The sequence below is a fragment of the Tamandua tetradactyla genome, chromosome 9 (genome assembly GCF_023851605.1).
Source record: "Tamandua tetradactyla isolate mTamTet1 chromosome 9, mTamTet1.pri, whole genome shotgun sequence".
In the NCBI taxonomy this organism is placed as follows: domain Eukaryota; kingdom Metazoa; phylum Chordata; class Mammalia; order Pilosa; family Myrmecophagidae; genus Tamandua; species Tamandua tetradactyla.
This window is the reverse complement of record NC_135335.1, coordinates 37,552,988-37,567,709: the sequence shown is the minus strand read 5'-3', so window position 1 is coordinate 37,567,709 and position 14,722 is coordinate 37,552,988. Positions and strand designations below refer to the sequence as shown.

General features: G+C 39.3%; 1 protein-coding gene and 1 non-coding gene across 14 annotated transcripts in view; both read left to right on the top strand.

Annotated features, from left to right (window-relative positions):
• The window catches only part of ATG7 (autophagy related 7), a 300,207-nt gene that overhangs the window by 104,568 nt on the left and 180,917 nt on the right, over positions 1-14,722 (top strand). For all 13 annotated transcript variants that reach the window (XM_077116532.1, XM_077116543.1, XM_077116542.1 and 10 more), the window contains one exon: positions 10,670-10,750. In XM_077116532.1, the coding sequence (XP_076972647.1) occupies positions 10,670-10,750 (81 nt within the window). The remainder of the gene's footprint in view (positions 1-10,669; positions 10,751-14,722) is intronic.
• On the top strand, positions 11,944-12,013 carry TRNAG-GCC (transfer RNA glycine (anticodon GCC)). The gene has a single exon. It is a non-coding gene; the product is annotated as a tRNA-Gly (tRNA).

Genomic DNA, 14,722 nt, shown 5'->3' with positions numbered 1-14,722 from the left:
TCTACCCCCAATACTAATGCCCTCTTCTCTTGCTCCCTCCCCTGAACCAGAATTTTCTATACCCCTACCACTCAACAGAACATATCTTCCTGCCAAACTACTCAGGTCAGGGGAGGGGTAGGTGTTTATGTGGAAGAGAAAGGATGTGGAGTAAGCATTTTTGGGGAGTTATAGGAGAGGCAGAGAGGATAGGTGATGGGGATGCTTGGTGGGTTTGAGGAACTGAAAGGTGAGTGTTTCTATCATAATTGAGTTAGGGCCAAGGGTGGAAGAGGAAGAGAGGCAGGCAGGACCGGACAGACTATTTTAAATGTTTGGACATTTAACCCAAGGGCAGTGGGACACCACTGAAAGGCTATAACCGAGGCATGACATGGTAAAATTTGGCTGCTGCATGGAGGATAGTTTGGAAGAACTGTAAGTGGATCTGGGTATAAAACTAGAGTTGTATAGGCTGCATTAGAATCAACCAGGGAGACTTAAAAAAATACACCCATCCTGAACCCCACTGCATTGAATAAAAGTCCCCCAAGGGCATTAGTCATCTGAGAACCACTGCTTCAAAGTCCACCAAAAAAAGTCTTCTTGGTGCCATCATATGGAACAAAGTACATAACTTCTCCAGGTAACATGGAACAAATCCTGCTCTCTGAACATAACTTGGGCTTCTTTGTGCTTTCCTAAAGCACCCTTGAACTTGTCCCCAGTACATGCCCCTAGCTGAAACACCTGTTCTTGATTGAGAACTCATGGATGCTAATTTAGACAAGCACAGGTGTGCCCAATGAATTCCAGCCAGACTCCACACCCCACCCTGCTGAGACAGGCTGGGAGGGAGGCCAAAAGACCGTTTAAAGACCCTGTTCTGGTGCTTTTTGCATGATTTCTGCCATGTTTTTACTCCTCCTAGTGAGAGGAGTTCTTCCTAGCTTCTAAGACCCTGTTAACTGAACTCAAAACGACAGCCAAGTGCCTCAGTCACGTCTGATGATAAGGATTTCAGCTCAAACTGCTTTTGACCTTTTTTTGGGACCCTGAGAGTGATGAGTGGGAAGGGAGCCAGGAAACCACAGGTAATTGCATTTCGTCTAGGTTCTGTCACTCCCAAAATGTTTTTAAATATTTGGGGGGGAGGGGGGCATAGCAAAAATACGTATGCCATATAGCTAACTTAGGCTTAAAGTATCTTTTTGCTAGAAGGTTACACAGGACACTAATGTTGGTGGATATCTTTGGGGTGAGGATTTGGGGGCAGTAGCGATTTCTTTTCGTTTTGTACTGTTCTGCACAGTTTTAACTCAAGATTACAATTTTTAAATCGCCTTTTTTGAGATATAACATATACAGTATAATACACCCATTTTAAGTGTAGTTTAATGAGTTTTAACTAATTTTTATACTCATGTATAATGATCACTTTAAACCAGATACAGAATATTTCCATCACCCCAAAAAGTTCCTGTGTACCTATTCCTAGTCAATAACTGCACTCTTGGCCCCAGGCAGCCACTCATCTCATTTGTATATAAGCCAGTATTCAAAAGAAGTTGTTTAAAATGAAATGAAGTACTTACATTTTTTTTAAAATAGGGAAATGCTATGGGAGTATGGGTTATTTTTTGTTTGCTCTTTTGTTTTCAGTCACATGCCTATTGTTCTTCTTATAAGTAGAGTTTGATTTTTTTAAATAACTGTTTACTCTCTACGCTCCCAGAAGGAGAGGTATTAGTAATAGAACAAGGGTTTAGAGTAAGCTGTTGGCAGCCCCTAGAGTTAGAGAACTTTCCTTGAGCAGTGTCAGGAGGCTTTGTTCTTGTGTGGATGGAGAAATGACCTTGATATCACTTTATAAAGCCTTATAATGTAAGAGTTAATTGAGATATAGGCTAAATTTAACAGCTGTGTGGTGGTGCTATATATTTTTTAAAATGTGTGAAGAATTAGAGGCTTAGTAGCTGCTTCTATGTGCTTTCTTACCTCTGACAGGTAATGGTGAGTGGGATAGCGCACGCCACAGGAAAGTGTATTTGAGGATGGGAACAGGAAGCAGTGTTTCACATGTTTACCTGGTGAGAATCACGTGGGGCTCTTGTTTGATGGACAGATTGCCAGGCCTTTCTCCAGGCCTTATGAATCAAGTTCCAGGTGATTCTTGTGACCAGGCAAGCTTGGAAAAACACTGAGTGAACATATTGCTTCACATACTTTGTTCACACCGAAGAAGAAAGATTGTAGTAAATTATTCTCCACCCAAGCAAGGGACAGATCCTTATAACTTCTTTTACTGTGAGATGGAAGCTAGCTTCTCTATAAACAGGTGTGAATATGATTATTAGAACTTTTGCATAGGTTACCTGGATGTTAACTGTTCTGGGACTGCTATGTATGTCTAAGTAAGGCACTAAAATTAAGTAGCAACTTCTGTTCTTTACATGTTATGCATTTCTTTTAAGATTGGAGGGCATATTGTGGAACTCAGTGTGTTGATAATGTCAGGGCTATAAAACAGGGATGGTGGGGGGAGGGCTTCAAGTTGTCTGGAAAATGTGAAAGGTGGAAGTTAGTTTCTTGTGGTTTATCTGGTATGCATTTTTATCTGTATAGTTTACATATGAGAACTTTCACAGGCTTTGGGATAATTGTGTTTTACTCATCCATTCAGTTTATAATTTATTGAGCATGTAAGTCATTGGGCTAAGGATAAATCCAAATAGTCCAACCTGTGCTGTGCCTTCTAGAAGCAGGAGAAATAATAAAAACATAATGGCATGTAGGCTGGGGCTAAAATTCATAGTGCAATGCAAGGGACCCAGAAAAGCCAAAACAGTCTTGAGAAAGAACAGCAAAGTTGGAGGACATGTACTCCCTGAAGCTATAGTAATAAAAACAGCATGGTACTGGCATAAGGATACACATACTCGTCAATGGAATTGAATTGAGTCCAGAAATGAACCCTGACTTGTTTTTTTTATTTTGAATATTTTATACTGTTGAGAAGAAAACTAAATACTGAAGGTGAATATGATCTAGTCATGTAGTCTGCAGCTAGCCATCCTGACCTCTATATGCTGTAGATGACACTGAAACAAATCAGGCAATTGATTGTGAGTTCCTTCAAGTTTTTTTGTTTTTTTTTTAACATGGGCAGGCACCAGGAATCAAACCCAGGTCCTCTGGCATCGCAGGCAAGCATTCCTGCCTGCTGAGCCACCGTGGCCCACCGATCTTTCAAGTTTTAAAAAATATTTTTAATTAGAAAAAAAAAGCAAATGGAAAATGGAAGCTAGGGTGTTATTTTTGGAAAGTCAACTTAAAGATGATAAGGCAGTCAACCTGGTAAAGGCTGCTGAATGCACTGAACCCCTAGGATATGATTGTTGTTACTTTTTTTATTTGTGTGGGCTCTTTTGTTTTGTTTTGGCTTTGGTAGGCCTTCGATTTGGATGTTAGGAAGAATGAACATCATTGTTTTTTTCCTAAGGGAAGTTCTTAATGTTCCTTGTCAAAGATGGACTTAGATATGAAAACTTGGCATTTATAACAGTATTGTGGTTTTTTTTTTTTTTTATGAGAAGCATCTTTTCCATTAAAATTGCAAAGGAGAAATGGAGAATGAATAGTCTTTTCAAGACATGGTGCTAGGACAACTGGATGTCCACATGAAAAGAATGAAGTTAGATCCCTACCTCACACCATGTACAGAAATTAACTTACATGGAGCATAGGCCTATATATAAGAACTAAAACTACAAAACTCTTGTAAGACTATGTTCTAGTTTGCTAGCTGCCAGAATGCAACACACCAGAGATGGATTGGATTTTAATAAGAGGGGATTTATTTTGTTAGTTCTTCAGAGGAAAGGCAGCTAACTTTCAGCTGAGGTTCTTTTTTACATGGGAAGGCACAGGATGGTCTCTGCTGGCCTTCTCTCCAGGCCTCTGGGTTCCAACAACTTTCCCCAGGGTGATTTCTTTCTGCATCTCCAAAGGCTTGGACTGAGCTGCAAGTGCTGAGATGAGGTATGCTTAGCTGCTTGGGCTGTGCTGCTTTGAGCTCTCTCATTTAAGCACCAGCCAGTTAAGTCAAACATCATTCACTGCAGCAGGCACGCTTCCTAGCGGACTGCAGATGTAATGAGCAACAGATGAGGTTCACGTACCATTGGCCCATGTCCACAGCAACAGAACTAGGTGCCTTCACCTGGCCAAGTTGACAACTGAGTCTAACTACCTCAGACTACATGGGGTAAATCTTCATGACCTTGGAATAGGCAATGGTTTCTTATATATGACATGAAAAGCACAAGCAAGAAAAGAAAAAATAGCTATATGGGACTTCATCAAAATTAAAAGCTTTTCTGCTTCAAGGGATACATCAAGAAAGTTAAAAGGCAATCCACAGAATTTGAGAGTACATTTGCAAATCGTGTATCTGTTAAGGGACTGGTACCCAGAATATATAAATCACAACTCAACAATAAAAAGACAACCCAATTAAAAATGGGCAAAGGGAAAAATTTGTATGTTAGCACAATAAAAATTTTAAAACTAGACAAAGGATTTGAATAGGCGTTTTTCCAAAGAAGATAAAAACAAATGATCAAGAAGCACATGCAAAGATGTTCAATGTCATTAGTCATTTGAGAAATGCAAATCAAAACAATAGTGAGCTCTTTACCACATCTAATGCGAGAATAAAGACTATTCTCAACAACCAGACTATCACCATTCCTGAAAATGTCAACCTCACACTGAAAAGACATGCAGTTATTGTGAGGGGCTGCAGAGGAGCCCTGTGAAGGGGCTTCAGTCACATCATTGTAGAATTCAGTTTGCTTGGGGAAAAAAGAAGAGGCTTCAGGTTGACAAATAGCAGGGAAATAGAAAGGAACCAGCTACAGTTTGTACTCGTGTCATGCACAGGACATGATCTGGGGTGTCACGCTGGGCTTCCATTGCAAGATGCCCGTGTGTGTCCACTTCCTTATCAATGTCCTCATTCAGGAAAGTGGATCTCTTGAAGTCCAAAATTTCTTGGGTGAAAAATACATCCACAGGGTTTGGATGAGGCTAGCCATTGCTTGTTCAATATCTCAGGCCCAGAAGTAGGAATTAATTCTTGAAAGAAACAATGTTGACCTTGTCTCAAATTCAGCTGCTTTGATTCAGCAAGCCAAAATAGTTCAAAACAAGTATATCAGAAAGTTTTTGGAGTTATTTATGTCTGAAAAATGAACAGTTCAGCAGGCTGATAAGATATAAGGGTTGTTCAGCTGTCGAAACAAGATGCCAGACAAATCTGAGATATTTTAAAGATGCAATAAAATCCATCTGTTTAAAAAAATAGTAGTGAGATACTACTTTGTACCCACTAGAATGGCTATTAAAAAAAAGGGCAGTAACTAGTGTTGGCAGAAAGGTGGAGAAATTAGAACATTCATACCTTGTTGGTGGGAATGTAAAATGGTGTGGTTTTCAGAGCTACCATGTAACCTAGTAATAGCGCTCTAAGTGTATAGCCAAGTGTATATCCATTGCCTGATGAATGGATAAACCAAGTGTGGTATATCTATACAATGGAATGTTATTTAACATAAAATGAAATTCTGGTATAGGCCTCATCATGGATGAATGTTGAAAACATTATGCTGAGTGAAAGAAGCCAATCTTGTATGATTTCATTCATAGGATATATCTAGAATAGGCAAAACCATAGAAATAGAAAGTAGATTAGTGGCTGCCAGGTACTAGAAAAAGGGAAGAATGGAAGCTTACATAAGCATAATTTCCTCAAATGACCTTCAGATTTTATATCTCTTAGCTACTTTCAGTGGTTTCGCCTTATTTTGTTTCATTTCTTTTTACCCTTTTAGTCAAAAAGGCATTCTCAATCCCATGATGCCAAGGTAGGCTCATCCCTGGGAGTCATGTTCCACATTGCCAAGAAGACTTGCCCCCCACCCCCACCCCCACCCACCGTAGTCATGCCCCAGGTAGCAGGGAAGGTAGTGAGTTTATTTGCAGAATTTGGCTTAGAAAGAGAGAGAGAGAGGGCACACCTGAGCAACAAAAGAGGTTCTCTGGGGGTGACTCTTAGGTATAATTATAAGTAGTCTTAACTTAGTCATTACAGAAATGTTTCTTAAGGGCAAGCCTCAAGACAGAGAGCTTGGCTTATTAAATTGGGAATCCCTAGTGTTTGAGAGAATATAAGGAATTTCCCAGGTGGGAAAATGTAATAGTTCCCTATCTTTTCCCCAGTCCCTCAAGGGACTTTGCAAATACTTTTTTTTAATTACTCAGAATACTCTGGAATATGTCAGGGTATTACATTAACCTATACCAAAAAATAAGGTCTCATTTCCTAGTTTAGGCTCCATGTGATTGATTTGTTTAAATAAACTGACCAGACAAGTTAAATTGGATAATGTGCTACAGAAAATTTAAGTTTTGGACAAAATAAGCATCTCTTCCTTTGGTCTCACATAGAAGTTGAAGTTTAAAAATACAGACAATATCATCCTTTACCTTGTATTCTGATTTGCCTTTGTCCTAACTGTAGATCAGCTTCAGTCATATCTCTAATTGAAGTCTGATCTCTTTTTCAGCTTTTTTTAACAGTTGCAGCTTCTTTCAGAGTTGCAAAACGCTAAGTCTTAGGTGTCACACAGGTAACCAAAGTTCCAGGGAACTATCAAGCTATACACAAAGAGCATAGCATCTCAGAATTTAGAAATAACAATTAAAACTCAGGAATAGTTGGGTGGGCCAAGGTGGCTCAGCAGGCAGAGTTCTCGCCTGCCATGCCAGAGACCCAGCTTCGATTCCCAGTGCCTGCCCAGGCCAAAAAAAAAAACAAAAAACAACCTCAGGAATTAAATATGACTTCTGTAAAAGCTTACAATCTAGGTCCTAATTTTCTAATATGCATTTTCTAAATGAGACCATACAATATTTTTCCTTTTGTTTCTGGCTTATTTTGCTCAACATAATGTTCTCAAGGTGCATTCGTTCACCTTGTTGCATGCCTCACAACTTCATTTCTTTCCGTGGTAGCACAGAATCCCATCATATGTGTACACCATCTGCCCTTCCACTCCTCAGTTGATTGACCCTTGGGCCGCCTCCATCCATTGCAAATCACGAACACTGCTGCCATAAACACCAGTGTACAAATGTCTATTTGAGCCCGTGCTTTCAGTTCTTCTGAATATATTCCTAGTAACGGATTGCATGATCCTGTGACAGCCCTACATTTAGCCTCCTGTGGACCCGCCACACGGCCCTCCAGGGGGCCGCAGCGTTCCTCTTCCCTACCAACAGTGAATAGGTGCACCTTTCTCTAATTCTCCATTTGTATCTTTCTGTTTGTTTACTTTTGAATCTGCAGATTTTATTGAGATATGTTCACATACCATATATTCTATCCAAAGTGTACTATCAGTATGTTACAGTATCCTCATTTAGTTGTGTAATCATCATCACTCCCCATTTTAGATCATTTTCATTGCTCCAAAGAAAAATAGCAAGCATGCACAAACACACAGAGACACACACACAGACAGACACACACACACACACACACACACAGAAAACCCAAAATACCCCATGTCCCTTATCCTCCCCACACCCCAATTGTTTACCCCTAGTACTGGTGCAGTACTAGTAAGTTAATTCTGTTATATATAGTCTATAGCATGCAATAGGTAATTTTTCCCCATATACCACTTTATTATTAAATCTTTGTACAAGTGTCATGTTTGTAGTAATTCATGCAGGAACTTAGTTATATTTATAGGGTTAATCGGTAAGAAACATGACTTTAAACAACCACTCTCAGTCAGATTCACCTTCAATACGGCAGTATTTATAATCCCAATAACGAGCTACCATTACCTCCGTCCAGGATAGGTTTCTTTTTGCGATGATGAAAATGTTCTGAAATTAGATAGTGATGGCTACACAGCTCTGTGAATACACTAAAATCCACTGATTTATACATTTAAAAGGTGAATTTTACAGTATGTGAATTGTTATATCTCAGTAAATTTCTTAGTAAAAAAAAAAACACCTCTTATACACGTATTTGGTAATAAAGACCAAAGGAAGAATTTCAGAGGATGGAGACATTATTTCCAGATTGTAGGTAGGTAGATTGAGTTAGATTAAAAGAAGTGTGTTTGAGCTGAGTGTGCTTTAAGGAAGGTGAGGGTTTGGATATGCACCTGTTACCAAAAGAAAACGCGCTGAGTCCAAATTCCCAGCATGCGGTGAGGTGGGGAAAGGAGATGTGTCTTTGGAGTTCAGCAGTTGTGCGGAGCCTGTGAAAAGATTCAGTAGCAAAGATATTGTGGCGGCAGGTCAGGCCCAGAATGCCCTTATCAAGAATTCTGTTTTTCTTTGGTCACTTGAGAGCTGCAAATTAGGGAAACGACAGCAGATTGTTGCATTACATGGAAGGAAGAGAGCCAGTCTGTGCAGATGCTGTCAGGAGTCGATGGTAGTAGGTTTGAGAAGAAGGTTCCCTCTTTGCCATTCCCCTAAACAGGAACTATTTGGATGGGTTCTGGGCCTTCTGATCCCAACTTGGGAAGTTTGAATGCTCTTATACGCAGCTGTCGTTATACTTCATTTCCTGAGAAAATGAATCACAGCTTCCTGGTAAAGAGCTGTCCGGGGTTGCTACGCAATGGCAAGTTGGCCCCTTTTCAGCCAGTACATTCATGGTGTCTCCTTTTTCTTCTCCTGTTCTCACTGCCTGCTTTTTCCCTCTAGCCTTCCTTTTTTTTTTTTTTCCACTCTTCCTTTCTGCTCCTGACCAAGTCTACTCACTGCCTTTTCTTCATGAGACACTTCCAATCATGAGAAGATTTAGCAGAGAAAATGACCACCCTTTCTTTGTGCTTGATATCAACTTTAAGAAAAAATAGAATGAGAAAACCTTTTCCTAAAGCACATATAGAGGCCTCAGCATGGGGCTGTGCAACTGAACAATTTAATGGAAAATAAGGAACTTTTTTCTAAGTAAATTTAATATAAAAGTAACTCAGTATAATTTTTTTAAGTTACTAAAGTACAGAAGGGTTTCACTGTGAACATTCTTTTAGGTCTATAACTTCCAGATCATGATATTTGTGGTATTTGTCCCATTTGTGATTTGCCATTAAAGTCCCTTCTGCCCACAAGTCCTGAATAGCAAACTTTTATGACTCCATGCCTCAAAGGACTAAGGATACCTATTACAAAATAGTCACCACGTTCCCGAGATACATGGAACTGAAAGATTATCACATTTTCAAAGAGTCACAATAAGGATCTAACTTACAGTTTCTACCAGACACTCTTTTGACCTTGGATGACGTTGAAATCACGCAGCACATTGATATAGCTAGAGGCATTTCTTTCAAGGTTACATTTCCCAGTGATAAGTATGCAGTACCGTTAGACTGTTAGTGGCAGTGTGGGTATGAAGATGGGGTTAGCCCAACTCAGAGGAAAGCCTGTCTTTAAACCATTTGTCAGGTTTTGTTGGTGGATTTTTTTTGGGGGGGTGGGGGTTGGGGTTGGGGGGTGGTGGGAGGTGTTGGCAGGACAGCGAAGGGCAACGAGAGCAGGGGGGTCGGTTCTACTTGGAGTGAGTCTGCTAATGTGATGAGCCCTAACGTTAAAGACCACTGCAGTTGTTAGGGAGAGAGGGCGCACACCTGCTGGCCAGGGCCAGGTTTGGAGTCAGGACACCTGCTTTTGCATCGTAGCGCTATCATTTCAGTTTCCCTGAGCCAAGTTCCCTAACCTTTCGGAGACAAATCTTCTCAGCATAAAAGGGGGAGGGGTGGATAGGGGCATAATTGGGGAGATAAATGGATTAACTCACGAGTAGAATCCTATCATCTGGCTCATTGTACGTGTTGTGGAGACTTTAGAGATCGTTCCTTGTAGTAATAACATTTTAGTGATACATACAACAGATTAAAAACTCCCCTTTTGGCATTAGTCTTGTTTTAGAGGTAGAATGTTCTGAATAAGTTAACTTCAGCCACAGTTTGCACAGGCTGGTGATAGCTGTTCTGTCAATGTGAATTAGTTGTACTCCAGAGTATGTGCTCAAGGTGGTGCTGTTTCCACATAAATTTGGTGATATTCTGCATTTTATCTCTGTTCCAAGTGAAGCATATAACCAGATAGATATTTAGGATCATTTTCTGCCTTCTGTAGACCCTGACCCTCTCACTTAGGGAAGCCCCACCCAATATTATATCATGTAAATGTACTTTTCACATCTTCACCCTAACTTATGCATGAGAAAACTTATGTATGAGAGTTGAGTCATTGAGTCATAGTAAACAATTTGACTTGTTATATTTATGAAAATATTTATTAAAGCAGCATGTTAGATTTTGCAGCTTTCTTTTTGTATTTTGATGTCAATTTGTTTTTATTTCTCAGTTATCTGAAAAGTTTGTAGGCTCTAGTTCCTAATGGAATAATATTCTTTCCCAAACTGAGTATTACACAAAGGAGAATATTTGTGTTGAACTTTATTTTTGCTGCTAATCTGTGTCAAGGCCACCATATTAATCATTTCTCACTTCTTGTCTGAACCTGGACATGCATTTTTATAGGTGTGATTATTCTGTGCCTGATGTGAATTTTTTGTTTGTTTATTTAGATCCGGGGATTCCTGTCGCGGTTTGATAACGTCCTTCCTGTCAGCCTAGCATTTGACAAATGTACAGCTTGTTCTTCCAAAGTAAGTCATTTTGCATTTGAGGGACTTGTTTTTAAAAGTGAGCCATCAACATTTGACCCCTGCCTTACCAGCCGGAGGCGGTGAAACCAACTCAGGGTTTGTTTGAGGGAGGGGGAGGGTCTAAAAAACCAGGAAACATTTGGTTGTTTTCATATTTCTGTATTAAATCTCGCAGAGAAGCCAGCCTGAAAAAAAATTTGGATTACAGTGTTTGGAGAAAGACTGGACTGGATATTTTTAGCTCTATATCAATACTTGCATCACAGTAATTTTGGCTTGACCTTGAGTCTTTGTTCCTCCCCCAAAGAGAGTTCCCCCTCTATTGACCATCATAGAGCAATTTTTAAGTGTTACTCAAAGGATGAAGATACCAGGCAGTCTTCAGCTGCCTGTCTTTTGGAGATCTGCATAATAACAAAGAGTAAACAGAGATTAGGGATCTGCCTGCAGAGCCAATAAAAGGGGCCCTTCAGCTTTGATCTTTCCAGAGGCTCTAAAAATAGAGCTGGTTTGCCCTCAGTTGTAATGGGAACCGTCAGACTGATGAATTTCAAGGCCATGGTGAGGGCATCTTTTTTTTTTTTTAATAGGCTTTGTTATTTTTACATGTACACTGTATGTTACAGCTCATTTCCTGTTGGGTGCTTCCTTAAGTCTTCCAGTGTCCAGCGATTTGCTTTCCTACCTCATGATTCTTAATAAGTAAAGATTTTCCTGTAGAAATAAATGTCAGGCAAAAATAGCCTTGGGGTTACTAACCCCAAATTATGGCCTCTCAGTAATAATTTGGCGATTCTTTGCAGTACAGCCCATACCTCCCAGTGTGGAAGGACTGAAGTGTAGGGAAATTCTTCTCTACTCTGAGTTGATGAGCCTTCCTTGAAAATTCCACTTGGGTCATATCAGATGAGAGGCACAATCCTCACCAGTTTCTCAAAAAAGCTAACTCATGTCGTAGAAAACCATCATCAGTAGTTCACCTTTAAGGGATATGGGGTGTATGAGTTTTCGTTTTTCTTTTTTTTCTTTTTATTTCTTTCTCTGGAGAGATGCAGATGTTCTAAAAACGATCATGCTGATGAATACACAACTATGTGATGATATCATGAGCCACTGATCGTATACTTTGGATGGACTGTGTCTGATGATATCTTAATAAAAATATTCAAAAAAATAATAACTTAGGGGGGTGTGCAAGGGTAGTTCAGTGGTAGAATTCTTGCCTGCCATGCAGGAGACCGGGTTCAAGTCCCGGCTCTTGCACTGCCTAAAAAAAACCAAAAAAAAAGCAAACAAGTAAGCAAACGAAAGAAAGAAAAAACAAAGCAAAATTCAACAAGTGGTGCTGCAATAATGGGATCTCACATGGAAAAAGAATGAATATGACCCCTATCATACAATATACAATAAACAAAAATTAACTTAGATTTGACAATGTTGATGTGTTTGATTAAATTTAGGTGCTCAACAATTTAGTGGTTTTTTTTTTTCTTTTAGCTTTTGACTCTAAACTTAAGTCCCTGTTTTCTCATTGTGCATCCCAGTCCCTATGGTGAGATTTAAAGCTTGCCCTTTGTCAGGAGTTACCCATGAGCTCATTCTGTAGTTTCTTTACTGTATCTGATGCTACGCAAGTCAGGACCACAAGGGTGGCTGCATGTATTTCTGTATTCAGAAATACAAGTTTTAGGATTATATGCTCTTTAACGGAGAAGTTTTTTTTTTTCTTCTTTGAATGACTGAGCTAATTGGTCTCAAAATAACATTGGCACTGTTGATTTTCAGAATGAAATCGTTTGGCCCAGGCACCTATAGCTTTTCCTATGGCTTTATGTAGGTCTCACTAGTCAATGAAATAAAGATAATTGGGTGCTCTGAGTGAAATGCACACACTCATTCTTCCTTGTTCTATTTCCAATTAAATTGGCCCTTGAGATACTGTTTTATAAAAGAATCATGAGCATATCAGTTAAGTGAGGTCAGCTCTGGGAGGTGCAGCCGTAGCTCAGTGGCAAGAATTCTCACCTGCCGAGCTGGAGACCAGGTTCGAGTCCTGGAGCCTGCCCACGAAAAAAACAAAAAGTGAATAGCTCTGTATTTTTCCTTCCTACTTATTGTAAGCATTAAATTAAATATAAGTACCACTTTTGTTAACAATTATTTCCTCTTGGTCATTCAGATAGTCCTGTTTTGCATAAACATGCTGGACGATTTAATACAAACTGACTTGGATTTTAACAGCTGTGCTATTCCCATAGTGATCACGTTTCCTGTGGTCTGGGTATTAAGTTTCTTTTGTGCTGAAAAGGTTGCTTCATTGGTGCACATATTTCCTAACAGTAGAAGCACAGCATTTACTTACTTGGCTAACTTCTTTATTCATTTAGGAGAATGTCATTCTCTATTATCTGCAAACCTAACGTTGATACTTTGAAATGACAAATCCAATTACATTTTCATCTCTGTGCATGTGAATTTTTCTTATTGCTTACTTAGCACAATATTTTCTATACTGAGTCATATCATAGTTGTCATTGTTTCAAAAAGATTCTGTGGGGTTAAAAATGACTTTTTAAAATGTCTCCTTGGATGTTCATGAAGATATTTTTTTCCTATGATAGTTTCAGGGACCAAGGACATCCTTGAGTCTTGATTAACCACAAATACAGATAGGAAGGTTGGGGGGTGGTGGTTGGCAGAATAGGCTCTGCTTAAAGAATACTCTTGTTTATTACCGTAACTATAGTGAGTAAAGATCCTTTATAGGACTGGAGATAGGGAAGGATATTGTTCTCTGCTTTTATGACTGGCCGATCAGCTTCTCACAAATAATTTCTTACTCTGCTTGATCTTAACTCGGCATATAGCCAGGTAAAGTGTTTCGTCTTGCAGAAAACAAAATTGAGGACTTGGTGGCGGGTGTGGTTGGGGGGACGGCAGTTCTGGAGTGCTGTCATCCCAATTTCTGCTTATTGCCTTGCAGAACCTTCTGAAATGATTGTATCTGCCAATGGAATTTCAAAGACTTTATCAGCTATATAAGCCATGGTTTTAGTTCTAAAAAGGAGTTCAGAACTAAGTAGAGTTGATACCAGAGGGAAAAGCATAATTTTGAAGCTAATATTTTGAAAGAATTTCTCTGAAGACATTGGGTTAGGATGTTGTTGTTACCCTTTTACCTAAATATTTTTTGCCAGGGGAGGGACCTGGGGCTTTTTTTTTTTTTTTTTTTTTTTGCAACATTTTATTTTGGTGTAATTTCAAACTTACGAAGAGTTGTAATAGTTCAAGAAACTTCTGATATTCCCTTTACCCAAATTCATTTACCAAATTCATCCAATCATGTTTACTTTTTGCCCCATTTGTGCATATGCCTGCTTTTCTCTCCCCCTCTCTGTCTCTTTCCATCTTCTTTCTCTCTTCTCTCTGTTATATACATATATTTTTTTTTCTCTTAACCATTTGAGAGTAAGTGGGAGACGTTGTGCTCCTTTACCCCTAAGTACTTAACTGTATATTTCCTAAGAACAAGTACATTCTTTTATCCAAACTCAATATACTTATCAAATTCAGGCCATTTAATGTTAGTACCGTGCTGTTCTCTAACCCACTGTCCGTATTTCAAATGTTATTTGTACTAATGTTCTGGGTCATCTCCACCCTCTGGCCCTCTCCCCATCTCAGAGGGGATGCCAATTCAGGATCAGGCATTACCTTTAGTTACATGTCCCTCTGACTTCCCTCATTTGGAAAAGTCCTTTAGCCTTTCTTTTGTCTGTCTTAACCTCAACATTTTGAAGTGTCCAGGCCAGTTATTTTGTAGAATTTCCCCATGATTTTGGTTTGTCTAAAGTTTCCTCATGATTAGATTCAGGTTATGAATTTTTGGCAAATAATAGATGTCGTAGCTTCCTTTCATGAGGCACATGATGCATTTTATCCCCTTTGGTGATGTTAATTCCCCCCTTTCCA